Source organism: Lampetra planeri, chromosome 24, assembly GCF_965212315.1.
Source record: "Lampetra planeri chromosome 24, kcLamPlan1.2.h2, whole genome shotgun sequence".
Classification (NCBI taxonomy): Eukaryota; Metazoa; Chordata; class Hyperoartia; order Petromyzontiformes; family Petromyzontidae; genus Lampetra; species Lampetra planeri.
The window spans coordinates 10,203,342-10,217,792 of NC_136130.1; the positions used below are offsets into that span (position 1 = coordinate 10,203,342).

At 48.4% G+C, this 14,451-nt stretch overlaps 2 protein-coding genes across 19 annotated transcripts in view; one reads left to right on the top strand and one right to left on the bottom strand.

Moving 5' to 3' along the window:
* FARSA (phenylalanyl-tRNA synthetase subunit alpha) overlaps positions 1–3,052 on the bottom strand; it is a 55,058-nt gene extending 52,006 nt beyond the window's left edge. Inside the window, exons 1-2 of one of the 2 annotated variants that reach the window (XM_078605627.1) lie at positions 2,885–3,052; positions 193–330 (exon numbers count right to left, since the gene is read on the bottom strand). In XM_078605627.1, coding sequence (XP_078461753.1) covers positions 193–330; positions 2,885–3,028 — 282 coding nt within the window. In that variant the 5' untranslated portion in view covers positions 3,029–3,052. Of the gene's footprint in view, positions 1–192; positions 331–2,499; positions 2,559–2,884 lie in introns of those variants that run through there. The other variant, XM_078605628.1, reaches the window with a different exon arrangement.
* A 4,089-nt stretch (positions 3,053–7,141) lies between these two features.
* The window catches only part of LOC144726760 (dedicator of cytokinesis protein 7-like), a 72,309-nt gene continuing 64,999 nt past the window's right edge, over positions 7,142–14,451 (top strand). For 8 of the 17 annotated variants that reach the window (XR_013587334.1, XM_078605631.1, XM_078605632.1 and 5 more), the window contains exons 1-3: positions 7,142–7,236; positions 10,275–10,371; positions 13,853–14,028. Coding sequence is in view for 16 of the 17 variants with exons in the window: in XM_078605631.1 (XP_078461757.1) it covers positions 7,190–7,236; positions 10,275–10,371; positions 13,853–14,028 (320 nt within the window). In the remaining variant the exon portion in view is untranslated. Of the gene's footprint in view, positions 7,237–10,274; positions 10,372–11,726; positions 12,710–13,852; positions 14,029–14,451 lie in introns of those variants that run through there. The other 9 variants (XM_078605635.1, XM_078605640.1, XM_078605643.1 and 6 more) reach the window with 5 other exon arrangements.

The following is a 14,451-nucleotide window of genomic DNA, read 5'->3' on the forward strand; positions in this document are numbered from 1 at the left end:
TTATTTGTACATTTTTAGCTAACGGCGGGTACCAACCAACCCGTATAATAAACGAGACAGAACGCAAACCAATAACAGGCAAGACGGCAAAAACTTCAGCCAAAAAAAAGATTCGACTACATTAGTAAACCCCGAATGGTGGCGATTTATTCAATCGCCGATGGGATGAGCCCGCCGCATGTCGTCTCTCACCACGAGCTCGCTCTGCAGGATGCCCCCCGGGGGCACAGCGTGGAAGACGCGTGCCTCGTGGCTGCCGTGTTCCACCACCTCCCTGCCCTCCTCCATCAGCTCCCACTTGGTCGCCGAGCGATTCTCCACTTGGATGACCTGAAAGGGATGCCGCTCGAGTCAACGGAGACTCCGATGGGATGAGACGAGGTAACCCTTCGTGGCCGACGTGCACGCGAGGAGGGGTCGTGTCGGGTGAACCCCAGGGCCAGCTGGTTAGGTTTACGACCGAGATTACAGGAAATGTCAATGATGCCACAAAACCCATAATACCGTAGTAGTAGCTTTTTACTTTTTAAACTGGTACAAAACTGACACCTTTATACAAGGCATCATGTTTGTAATAACCGCAACACAAGCAATCAAAATGCAAACAAAAAGAAACAACTCTGATAATGGTAATGATATGCACTGTCCTTGAAGTTGATTGGTCAACACCCGAGACAGCTTTCCTTAGAGCCTAGTCTCCATTGGTGTTGGACCAGATGACGCCAAAAGGCGTACAACTCAAATAATAATACCGTTGCTGTCTTCTCTACCAGATCCCACAATTCAACAAACAACCTCCAAATGTGATGAATGTATGAAATCATTCAAAGACTTTCAGCTTTGTTTTTTCAGTAAATTTCTTCAATGACTGCCCTTAAAGTATTCCACCATCTGGAGATAGGTCTTCATCCTGGTGACTGACCACGAGATGCCACTCTAATGCCCTTCTCATGAACCTACTCTCTTCCATCCCACACAAATATCCAACCAATCGCGACCTCCCCCTCTTTCCCATTATGTCAAACGCTTTCCCTCCATGTTCTGATTAGACCTTCCAAGTCGATTGCCCTTTGCCTGCCAAGACAATTCCTAGCATCCCCCCTTAATGTACAAAAGCCACGTGTAAAGTTCCCGCACGCCATTTCAGTGAACGTAATTAAAAATGAATTATATACAATTCAAGCTTCGTATGGAATACTCCACATGCTGAGTTGAGACTTTACACAACCACAAAAAGCCCAAAATGTAATCTATAATCAGGCGAGAACTCAAATTAGACAAACGTCTTTAGTTGTAATAAAGACAAGGGATATGTGGATAATTTCCAAGTGTCTCAAATATCCTTGTATAGCAAAATAAAGTCTTTAAAAAAAATCGAAGCTGATTAAGTCTTTATTAAACGTAAACAATAGTAGTATGTTAAACTTATTTTGCATCGTACGTATCCAACTGTGCTAATCGTAGGTGCGGGGAATTATATAATAACCTTGTTTAATAAGTGTGTGATTACATGATACACTTCACGTAGCCATACACGTGAGGGTTTTTAAACCATTCCCTATTCACTGCTGGACGATGCTTTCGGTTTCTACCGACCCGATTGTGATCATCTCCGTTCCCGCTTCGTTACAATGTCAGCACTAATTCCGCCTCCTTTGCACCGCCAATGACCAGCGCGGTGAAGTATGGTCAACATGAAGGAGCCCCCCTACAAGGCGACCGCATGCCGTGGCCCTAATCCTAGTGGATTGACACAAGTAGAGACTCTTAAACGAGTGGGGTAGAACTAAACAGCTCGGTCATTTTTCGAGTTAAAGCTTTCGTGACTGCAGGGATACAAATTATTGGATCTTTCGGTAAATTCACGTGGAAGGGAAATAATAAAATATTTAAAAACATTGCTGTTCATTAGGACGCTGTCTTTCCGACAGCCCTGTTCTTGAGAATTGTATTAAGTTTTATTTTAAATATTTTATCATTTCCCTTCTACGTGACTTTACCGAAAGATCCAAGAATAAGCTCGCTCATTTACACAAAACTAAACGTGTATATCGATCAGGCAGCGAGTTAAAAAGAAGAGAAGTGCTGTTCGTGCTGCGGTGTTGTAACTGTGATGTGGTCAATGGGATTTTAAAACCGGCGCGCCACGCTCGCTCTCCGGTGACGTCGCCGCAAATTGCGCCGCATTACGACACGTAGGGCTCTCGTTACAACACGTGGGGCCCTCGTCACAACACGTGGAGCCCTATACTCTTAGGTTGGTAAAGTCACGTAGGTAAAAAATAAAAATATATAATTTTATTTCAATTATTTTTATTTATTATTTTTTACCTACGTGACTTTATTTTTTATTTTACGTGACTTTACCGAAAAAACCTAAGAGTATGAATCCTTGCAGTCACGAAAGCTTCAAATCTAGAATGTGGGGCCCTCGTTTCAACACGTGGCCTATTCTCCCTCCACTTAGTAGAGCACTCGTCCCGGGTGAGAGAGGCTCACCGCCGGGGCTAGTTGGTGTACGAATTAGAGCAGGAGACCACGACTCCCCGTGGCGCCGCCGTCGTTAACCACGCGCGGCGTGAACTGCGGGCCAGGGACGTTCCCCCCCATCATCATCATCATCACACACACGTGGATCGCGTTGCATTTCCCAGCGCGCTCAAGCATAGGGGCCGAGGCGTCGGACCACGCCCATTGGCCACAGCCGTCGCGACTCTGCCGCACCATTGGGCCAGAACGCGCACGTGACCTAGAAACCCGCCAATCGTATCGAGCGGCCGCCCATCCGGACTGGGAAATCTTAAACGGTTAGGTGGCGGTCTATGCCGCTCCGCGCGTGTTGTGTGGTCGTCTTCATGTCAAAACAAAAACTTGTCGAACTCACGTCTCCCTGCGACTTCAGGCTCTTGACGGCGCCCACAACCATCTGGTGGTCCACGCCGAGCTGCGCGGCCACATCGCCGCTGTCAAAGCCGTCAATGGCTTCAAGCCGCGCGAGCAGCGCCTCTGGTAGACCGGTCTCCGCCATGTTCACGGCTCCGCCCCCGCCACACACAAGCCCCGCCCCCGCCACAGACAAGCCCCGCTTCCTCCACACAAGCCCCGCCCCCGCCACATACAAACCCCGCCTTCGTCACACAAGCCCCGCCCTTATTAACTCAAGCCCGCCTCTTTACACAAGCCCCGCCCCCGTCACACACAAGCCCCGCCCTTATTAACTCAAGCCCCGCCTCTTTACACAATGCCCCGCGTCTGGTGAACTCAAGCCCCGCCCAGTAAACACAAGCCCCGCCCCCAGTGAACACAAGCCCCGCCTCCAGTGAACACAAGCCACGCCCCCAGTGACCACAAGCCACGCCCCCAATGACCTCAAGCCCCGCCCTCTTGCATAAAGCCCCGCCCCTCTACACACAAGCCCCGCCCCCCTCCCACGTGCACAATCTCCGTGCACGTTGTCGGCTGATGTGTCAAGTTCAAGTGCGGCGTGCCGGTAAACATTGCGGCGTGTTCAAGCAGGTGACACACCCAAGGGACCAGGAGAGGCGAATCTGAAAGAGTTGCCCAGAGTACACCAACAGTGACAACAGCGAGGCGAGTAGATATCAGGACAAAACAATTAGGTCACGTGAGAAATCTAAAATAGCGTATTGCACAAAATAATATACATCGATAATATACATCGATGTAATTACAGTGTACACTGTATGAATTCCCTGTGGCCTAACGTCGGCTCGGGCAGATTACTTTTAGACTGCTAATGCTTCTATATTTACATACTTGCACAATAGTCATCCTATATCTGTTTAATGTTTCATAATTTTACTATAATCTGCCCGAGCCGACGTTACGCCAAAGGAAATGTATTACTGTACTGTATTTAGCATTTTTGTTTTTGAAACATTTTTGAAATATTTTCGCTTCCCTTGGTTATTTTTAGAATGAAAAAGAACACACGCGATAACTGTGCACAACACAGGTGTGCGTTAAAAACACGCCGCATAGTCTTGTTTACTTGCAATGTATTAAATTAATGAAACGTGCAATATTCTTGGTTCTTTCGGTAAGGGAAATAATAAAAGAATACAAATAAAAAGTAATAAAATTTTATTCTCACGATGTTTCGGCCACAACGCAAGCAGCCTTGCGTTTTGGCCGAAACGTCGTGAGAATTTTATTTTATTATGTTTTATTATAATTTTATTATTTCCCTTCTACGTGACTTTACCGAAAGAACCAAGAATATGAATCCCTGCAGCCACGAAAGCTTTAAATCGAAATTTCATACGCGCAATGTAACATTGTGCACAGCCCACTTGCCAATCCATTTAGCATTGCATCTCAGCTGACCAGTGAGTCTTACATCGTTAAGCAAACGACACAACACAACTGGCTAGGTACGGTGCGAAAGAAGTTCAACATACTGTATGTACGTCAATGCAGGTGTGTCTCGGGCAAAGGAAGCCTTTGCGAGCTCATCTTTCAAGTTGACCGACAATGCCACCGCGTGGCGCTGCTGTTAATTACTGCAATTTGACTCACGCTGAGTCAAACTGGAATTGAATATTTCCCATTGTTCTGACGGCATGCATTGTAATGGTTGACTACCTCCGCCTTCCTTAAAATTACAAGAGCAGCTCTTGTCAAAGCCAACGTCAGCCGCGACCTCTTAAACTACATAGGGGCCGTCCATAAATGACGTCACGCGTTTTTGGACGATTTTTGACCCCCCCACCCACTCGTCACACGGCGTCACAAAAAGTCAAACCCCCCTCAAATATGACGTCACAAAGCTCTGCCCCCCCCCCCCCAAAATAAAACATGCTTCAAATCGCTTTAAACTATTAAACTATTGTCATTGTAGTGCGTATTTAATGTGCCGCTGCACTCTGATGTTGTAGGAGAAAACATTTATTAAAAAAGTCTATTTAATCAAGTATAACGTGTTGTCTATATTTATTTAAAGTTGCGCATTTTGATGTGACGTCACATTTCTCACCCCCCCCCCCCTCGTCACACATCGTCACAAATGTCTGACCCCCCCTAGGTGCGTGACGTCATTTATGGACGGCCCCATATGGACACACTATGGATTTCCCAGTGACGAACCGTCTTCCCTTGCATGATCTCTGTGTCTCCCTCTGTGACTCTTTCTCGCTACGTCTGCACAGAGCCCCACTCTGTCGTATTTATGGCAGCAGCCTCTGGGGTTCCACTTCTCTCACGCTCGGGGTGTCTCTGTCCCAAGTCCAAGCCAGAGAGACAGAGTGGGGTGATGTCACACGGGTGAGGCTCTCTGTCCGGTGTCTATTTCCGTGTCTCTCGCATCTGTGTGAATGTCTCTCTTTCTGCGTGCGCTGGTCTCGTTTAACTTCGTGTTTGCTCCGTCTCCTTTGTCTCTCTCTCTGTGTCTCCCCGTGACAATGAAGCTTTATCTCTGCAAAGTGAAGACATTAAGACGGCTCAGGGTGTGGAGAATCCGTCTTTCTGTGTATACTTTGTCTCTCTCTCTCTATTGAAGGACAGGCGAGCACGCAGACAAGCTTGATCCAAGTTGGACTGAAAACCCAGAACTCGCCAATTCACTCCAGCCACTCACTCACCCTCTTATCACTCTCATATCGCTATTGCCATGTTACCGTTCCTGTGAAATGCAGTCATTGATTCGTTCACTCATGTTCATGACCGGGTCTACCAGACACTGACCAATCTTGATTTGAAGTTGTATAGCCTCTTGTCACGCCAGCCCTTTCGCCCCACTTCAGCAATTGTTTCTTGCTGTGGTTGTCCCACCTGATGACGGACGCTTGTGTTGCGCCCGAAACGTCGTGATTTTTATTTTATTTTACTTTTATTAATTTTAATTTTTTACCTACGTGACTTTACCGAAAACCTTAGAATATGAATACTTGCAGTCACGAAAGCTTCAAATCTAGAACCCCAGATACGCGTTTAACTCTTATTTATTAGAACGTTGATGGTGCCGTTTGTTGCTGACCGTCTGACTTGTTGAGATTTTTGGGCACTGTGCCCAGCAACTTTGTGAAAACCAAAACCCATTAAGCATGTTTTTAACACTCCAGCTGGCTAAGAGGTCTGGACTCTCTCCTTCCCCAATCGCGAGCTGATAGCTGATAGACACAAAGACAAAGATCCCCCGTATAGCCTTTAACAGACTGTTGGAGCAAGTGCTGTTAAAAGAACACCACGCCCGGCCGCCTTTGTCTCCCCGGCGCTGATGTTTTACACACCGCACCAGGGTACTTATTTAAAAGGCTGAGTCGACCTAGGGGAGGTCCAGCAACGGGTCAAATATTCACTGTCACTATTGGTGGTCGTGAGCGGCGATCTAACTCGGGTCGTCCGGTTCGTGGCGTGGCGCGTTAACCACTGCGCTAACCGCTGCGCCACCGTTCCCGACTGGTAGACAACACAGACACAGCAGGGCTGGCGACTGACAAGGACAAAGATCCCCCCCCCCCACATAGCCTTGACAGACTGTGGGGGGTGAGGGGCGAGGGGGGGTAGATGGGGTGAGGTGGGGGGGGGGGTGAGGTGGAGGGGGGTGAGGTGGGGGGGGGGATGAGGTGGGGGGTGAGGTGGATGGTGGATGGGGGGGGTGAGGGGGTGATGGGGCGAGGGGGGTGAATGGGGTGAGGTGGGGGTGAGGTGGGGGGGGGTTGAGGTGGGGGGTGGGTGAGGGGGGGTGGATGGGGTGAGGTGGGGGGTGAGGTGGGGGGGTGGATGGGGGGGGTGAGGGGGAGATGGGGCGAGGGGGGTGAGGGGGGTGGATGGGGTGAGGTGGGGGGCGAGGTGGGGGGGTGGATGAGGGGGGGTGGATGGGGTGAGGTGGGGGGTGAGGTGGGGAGGTGAGGTGGATGATGGATGTGGGTGGATGGGGGGTGAGGGGTGGGTGAGGTGGAGGAGTGGATGAGGGGGGGTGGAGTGAGGTGGGGGTGAGATGGGGGGGTGAGGTGGGGGGGGTGGATGATGGATAGGGGTGGATGGGGTGAGGTGGGGGGTGGATGAGGGAGGGGGATGGGGTGAGGGGGGGGTGAGGTGGGGGGGTTGAGAGTGGCATGGATAGGGTGAGGGGTGGGGGGTAGACGGGGTGAGGGGGGGGGCTAGACAGTGGGAACCGGTTCCCGTGACCGCGGACCCGGGTCCCGCAGCCGGGACGACTTCATCGTCAATGGCCTCCGGAGCGGAGCGCCGCGCCTTCGCGCAGAAGATCAATCGGTGAGGGTCGACGGGCGTCCGAGGCGTCCACATTCTGTGGTCGTCACCTGAGGGGGAAAACAATGAAAAACAACCACCACGCGCGACGTTTCACGGCCGCCTCTCGTCTCGTTCCTCTCTCCGTGGCCGCGATGTTTGTGTGTGTGTGGTGGGTGGGGGGGAGCCGCCCCTGGTGATGGATGTCGACCCCCGGGGGATGGAGGCGGCAGGGATTTGTGGACAATGATGATTGGTGGTGGTGGTGAGGGCGATGATTGTTGGTGTTGGTTGTGGTGGTTCTGACGATGACAGTGGTTGTTGCTGGTGGTGGTGATGGGTGGTGTTGGGATGGTGGTTGTGTTCGTTTCGTGGCTGTCAGGACCCTTCCTGAGGTGGTGGTGGTGAGGGCGATGATTGGTGGTGTTAGTTGTGGTGGTGTTGACGATGACAGTGGTTGTTGCTAGTAGTAGTGGTGGTGATGACTGTTACGATAGTGGTTGGTGATTGGTGCTGTTGGGATGGTGGTTGTGTTCGTTCGGTGGCTGTCAGGATCCTCCCTGAGGTGGTGGTGGTGAGGGCGATGATTGGTGGTGTTGGTTGTGGTGGTGTTGGTTGTGGTGGTGGTGGTGACGATGACAGTGGTTGTTGCTAGTAGTGGTGGTGATGATGACTGTTACGATTGTGGTTGGTGATGGGTGGTGTTGGGATGGTGGTTGTGTTCGTTTCGGTGGCTCAGGACCCTTCCTAACGGTGGTGGATGTTGTGATTGTAATCAAGATGTAATGTGATTGTAATCAAGATGTAATGTTGTGATTGCTTGCACTGGTGAAGATGATGACTGCTAACGACAATGCTGAACGTGATTGATGATGGTGCTGCTGGTGGGAATGACGCTGGACATGGTTGTGGCGATGATGATGATGGTGGTTATGAAGCTGATTGTCACTGGCTGTGATTGTTCTGATGGTTCTGGTGGTTACGATGGAGAGACATTGGGGTTAGGAGATCGTGGGTGCAGTGCCCGCCGCCTCTTGCCACAGGAGGGGAAGTGGTTGGATGGTTGACGCATTGTGGTTTTGATTTAATCGCTGCTCTATTACTACTCTGCTTTGCTATTCGCCGCTGTGCTCTTTACAATAAGCAAATTGATGTTGGACAGCTTTTTGCCAATCCACTGCTGCATGAAGGTCAAACGTTGGGGTCTGTTTGACCATACTTCACCACGCTGGTCGGTGTGGCTTTGTGTGGGGCGTAGGGCCGATAGGGAACTTCACGCTACAGCACTCTAAGCATTGTATAAAGTTGACTGTAATGTAATCAACATTAGTTACTATAATCTCACAGAGAGGTCCTTTGAGTATCCTTTTAGAGCGGCCTGGTCAGTCAGTATCAAGCCCTGCTTGTACTGTGTAATAGGGGAAGGGGTATGATTGGTGTCAAGAATGGGATATTTAAACTTTAGTCTAAGGGGTAAATGTGAGGTTAACATATTTCTCGGGGTAGGAATAGGACTTGCATAAATTGGTATGGTAAATGGTAAGTGGGTCTGAAGGTTCATGTTATGGGTCGGTGTTTAGGCCATTTTTAAGGATATGGGTAGCTTAGTATTCTGGATATGCCAGTTCAGACTTAAGAAACAGATTTTGCATGCAGTTTGAATAACGTACTCGCGATTTAAATAAAGTTAGGATAGCCTAGTCATGGGCTTATCTGCTTCTCGCTGCACAGGGGAGGGTCAGAAACCCTGGGTTAGTCCCTGTTACAGTACCCAGGTGGAGAGGACTCCTCAAAGTGGCTGTTGGCATTTATGGTGAGGTCAAATTAAGGCTGGGGGCACGGTGGAGTGAAAGTCCCATGGGGTCAACAGAAAATGGTCTATACATCTGACAAAACCACACGGTGAACTGTGGTGAGCAGATCTAACACTGCCTACCAATCCAAATCTGCACTCATTTTCCACCTTTTCCCCACCGATCCCGTCAGGTTCCCACTGTTCTCATCAGACTTAATATGAAGCAAGCAACATGATCGGCTTTGTAAATGAATACCCATAAGCCAGCAATGAATGCTGGCATGGAAACCTTGGGCGGGTTAACATGGTAGCAGTTTTTGTTTTGATGAACATGATATGATGTGTATTGAACACCTGATATTGGAATTTCATGCAACTGAATATGAATATTTTTAAAGCAATTAAAAGCAGGTCAGACTTTTGGTAACGAGTCTTATTTATGTGGCTTGAGTGGAATTACATATTTAACAATTAAATTACTCGATTAAACAAATTATTATGCTCAGTACATGTGTAAAATCATAAATGAGGATGTATTATTATTTTCAGTCCATTATTCCATAGAGGTGGAGTGGTGATCCAGTGGTTAACGTGCTGCACTATGAAACCAGCGACCCAAGTTTGATTCTCAGCTAGAGCAAACAGGGCGAGTGGCATTTAACCGGTTCTGCCCTCCCCACCTTCGCCAAACCCACAGTGACCAGCATGGTAAAAAAAATACATCCAGCAGTGGATTGGCAAAGGCAGTGGAAAAGCTTTCGAGTGTGCAAGCAGTGCAACCATACCAGGGCTCACAGGCCGGAGGGCTAGGATGCCGGGCTATGAAGTGGGAAGAAATTGGACCTGGGGCAACATTTTATTCCTTGCATAAGGCCCCATGCTCACCACGCTCTACCACTGACAAAGGGCTGCACACATGCATGTACCCGTGACAAACTTAGGTTTACAGAAGACATTGGTAGCTTGTTGTGTCCAGACGCCATGCTTTAAAAGAGAAGTTGTATGCCTGTCACGGTCCAAAGTTGACAATTTACAAGATTAATCGTCAGAACATAATTGGGTAAAGCGACACGTAAACATCACTCCCTACTTGGAAAATACTGCAGATGATAAAAGGCCGTGAAAAATATTGCCTTTGTGATAGCCTTGTGCTTTAAGAATGGCGCAGACACCAAATGTACTGATGATCTGATTTGCCCCAATGCGCGGCACGTGCTGCGGAGATTTGTACTGCGCTGACGGGACCGTCCGTGGCGCGGTGTTGCAGGACTGTGGCCGCGGAGGTCCGCAAGCAGCTGTTCTCCCAGTATGGTGGCTCAGCGCACCTCTCCAAGCCTCTCCCGGGTGGCGGGGCCCCTCAGACGGTGAGCATCTTCCACCCGACTCCGATCGCCGCGCCAACGCGAAACTGCTCTTTGTACAAGCGCTGCCCTTCGTGTCCATGGAGGGAAGGGTGAACTATTTGTTTTGCAAAGTTGCTTTGCTCTGATCCGAAGGAAAGCCTCTCATGTTCCAGCTGTCTTGTGTATGTCACTCATCTCCACTCAGGATTTGGTCAATTGTTATCATCTTCATCATCAGCTGTGACCTCTCCACTGTTGGATGAAGGTCTCCCCAAAGCATTGCCATCTCTCACGGCCTTGAAATACAGCAATACATTTTGGTCCTTCACATGAGCCAATTTTATCTCTCCAGTTCCATGGTTCATTATTTTGCGTGGTAAGAAATGTGCTTACCAATCCGGATAATATATGAATCGAATTGGATGATAACTAATTTGAGGTTCTTAAATGAACCCGTTTGGGATGAGCTGTGGTGAGGATGGAGTATATGCGGTTTTATTAAACTTACGTGAAGCACTGTGTTTATACTTACATGGGGATGAGATCCTTCTAGTTTCATGAATGCTAAACACCCGATGGTGTCTGCCACTAATCCAGCACTTTGGAGCCTAGGGTTGAGGGAAAATGTAGATTTGCAAAATTCCCACCAACTGGACTTGAATTGGCAGGATGGGAAAGTGAGTTCATGAATACCTCTGTACAGTTTTAAAAAGGAATGTGCCCAACATCCCATATAAGACCCTCCTAAAGAAGAATCTTGAGACTGACAGAATTGCTTGGATAAATAAATTGACACTTATTATAGATTGATAAATTGCATGACTCGGCATCCCTGGATTGTTTGGATTGAAGTTGGAACAGCTGCAGCTCTTGCCAGTGATGTTAACCACACCTCCGGGGAACTCGCAAATAGTTCCAGGCTTTTGCTAGAAAGACCGCGTTCTGATTCTGGTACCTCCAGCCCTGGTGCAGTGTGCTTGTCCTCTGGTCTTGTCGGCAAGTACAATTCAAGAGCGAGGCACCTTGACGTTCCAACATCATTCGGTGACCACCCGTGACAACCACCTGTGGCCAAACTCGGTGGCATGCGGCCCGGTGGCTCCAACACCACAGTTGGTTATCCGTGAGATCTTCGGGTGCTTTTTCTTATTGTGTTCTACTTTTCCTATTTTTTTCTGTATTATGTTTTTTTCCTCAAATTTTATTGTGTAAGGTACTTTGAGATTCTGGAAATAAAATGCAGATCAACAATTCAAGTTGTTTTCCGCCGCTTGGCGGCCTGTTGACCCTGGCTGGTTGATTAGGTCCCTGTCGGTGGGCATAGTAAACCCGGTGGGGTTGAGTTTAACGTTTTGTGCTGAGCACAGAAACTGTTTCAGCTCCAGGTATTTTATGTTCCCGATGGGGCAGAGTATCCCTTTAAAAGCTTAAACAAATCCAGCGTTTTGGATGCTGGTGGCAGCTTTCACATATCTGGTTACTTGTGCAAGCTACTAATTGGGGACTGATCACCAGAGTGAAGTCATGAAACGGTTTTACTCAAAAAGGAGGGGGCTCACTTAATTATTATGCATTCATGCAGTTGGCATGCTGTAGCGATGACTGTTGAATTAATGGGTGTGTTTTATAATGTCATAGTGATGCAGTGTATTTACATTTAGAACAAGCTGCGACCATTCATGGTGCTAGTATTTCGAGTGGCAGAGCGACTCGCCACAGAACTTTCCACCAGATTCCTCACTTTGTAGAGCACTACACTCGCGCAGAGCTGGGCGCTCAAGGATTACGTGGCTTGAATCAGATTTAAAACAACCACCGGCTAATCATTTGTTAGTGCAAAGGCAGCGGAGATTAGGAGCAGTCTCACCGCAGCTGGCCATGCTTGTTTTTCCACAAGAAAATGCAAAAAACAGATGGCCAGGCGTTCGGTGGTCTGTGAAAAAAAAAGCCAGTCCCCCCCAGCCTTGAAGCGCAGCACAGGGGTGCAGACAGATGCGAGTGAGCTGCTAACGCTATTGGTAGCATCTCGCTGCGGACTGACCGACCCGTTCTTTCCGCGTTGAAACAAGACAATCCACGGCGTTTGTTTGAAGCACGCTCGGACGCTCGTGCTGTCGCTCGGAGATCGTGCCAGCGGGTGGCGGCTGTGACCGCCAGCACCGTGATCATGTCCGCCCTGGGTGCACGCGGTGCCTGGCGTGTTCCGCTGGTTGTTGTGTCGGACGCCGACGATCGGGACAGACCCGTCCTGAAGAGCTTCTGCAGCATCACCGACCAACGCAGCAGCTGTGTTCGGAGATGCCTCAAGTCTGTTCACGATGTTAACTGCGTTTTGGTTCTCAAGATGGGAGGCGGCAAGGTAATGTAACGTGTTGTGTTGAGTGGGACTGAGAGAAGTACTTCGTTTCGGTGGGGCCCAGTCCTGAAGGTGTTGAAGCCGTGTTAGCCCGTTGTGTTTTTTAAATGTTTTTGCAGCTATGTGTTTTTTTCTTGAGTGCGGGGGAAGTTAAGTGCTGTTGCCAAAGTGTGTGTACAACTTGTTTTCTTTCCTCATGTTGGAAACTCCTATTGTTCATATTTTACGTAATAAAAGGTTCACACGACCTCATCCATCCACTACACGGTGTTATGAAAAATGATTTAGTCTTGAATCAAATCGTAACCTCAAAGTACAATTAATTGAAAGGCAAGGAGGCGGAATTATTTAACATTTTTCTCAAATGGGGTGACTGGGTGGTTTGAGAAACTAATACCCAAGTGAAAGTACAATGCTCTGACACTACTGACAATCCTGAGTCGGCCAGCCTTGATTAAACCATATTCTTAAGACCTTACTCTTATGTGCAAATAAATGTGCCCAGTGTTTCTGCACAGAAGCCTTGTGATGTTGTTGCATTGAGAGGTTATGTGAATTCACATTGCGTTGTATCGTATTGAATGTAGGACCTCTCGTGGATACAGCGTATTACAGGCCACACCAGTTGAAAACATCAGTTCTCACGCACATGAGTGTCATAATTGCATTTGATCAACAAATTATTGCGTCTTGATTTTAAGCTTTCGTGACTGCAGGAATCCATACTCTTTGGTTCTTTCGGTAAAGTCACGTAGGTAGAAATAAATTAAATAAAACAAATCACGACGTTTTGATCGCAACACAAGCAATCTTCATCAAGGTAAGGCATTTAAAAGAAAATTGGGTTGCATCTTGATATATATTTATGTATCTTTTACGTATTTATTTTCTTGATTTTCTTTCCCTTTCTGTACATTGCACTCCGATAGTATTTTTGTATTGTAACTTTCTGAACCACCCCTCCTGGACATCTCTGAAAAATAGCTTCATAGCTCATCGGATTTCTCCAGGATAAATAAAGATTCTGACTGATTCTATGGCGAATCCTTGACTCGCCACACGTGGCAAAGGTACACTGACGCAACACGTGTGCTTTCGTGCACATTATACTCGTACCCATGCGTGCGCTTTGCTCTCCTTCTGCAGATCCCACTCACGGAGGTGGTGGAGCCCGTGGACTTTGAGGACTACCTGATGACGCACCCTCCGCCGGGCGACTCTGATGCGCTGCGCGAACTCTTCGAGTTTCCCGGCGACGACGTGGAGGTCACGTTCGTGCCGCGCGAGTGCCGCACGCTGCAGCCCTCTGTGCCTGAGGATGCGTATGTTGTACATGGGCATTGCCTCTCGGGCGACGGGCGGCATGGGCGCAAGCGTCTTGTGCAAGGGGAATCTGTAGCTAGCGCTGCACTCACTCGTTTACGAGAGTGGACACCTGTTTCCAAAATTAGCCTTGAGGCTCTCCTGGGTTTACCAGTGATTTCTTGCGCAGATTCTCATGCACGCGTCACATTTGTAAAAATGTGCATGACCCAAATAATGTCACTATTCTTGGGTAAATCTGTGGGGCCTTTGTGTGCCATGCATGGACAAATGTATGCAAATACAGTTTAGCTGTCAGGGCTATATTTAACCAGGCTCCAGCCTTTGTGTGCATCATCTATGGTGTCTGTGTTTGTAGTCTATATATATTTTTTGTTGGGCTGTTATCACTGGGGCATCTGCTCTGTGCCTCTCCTATTATT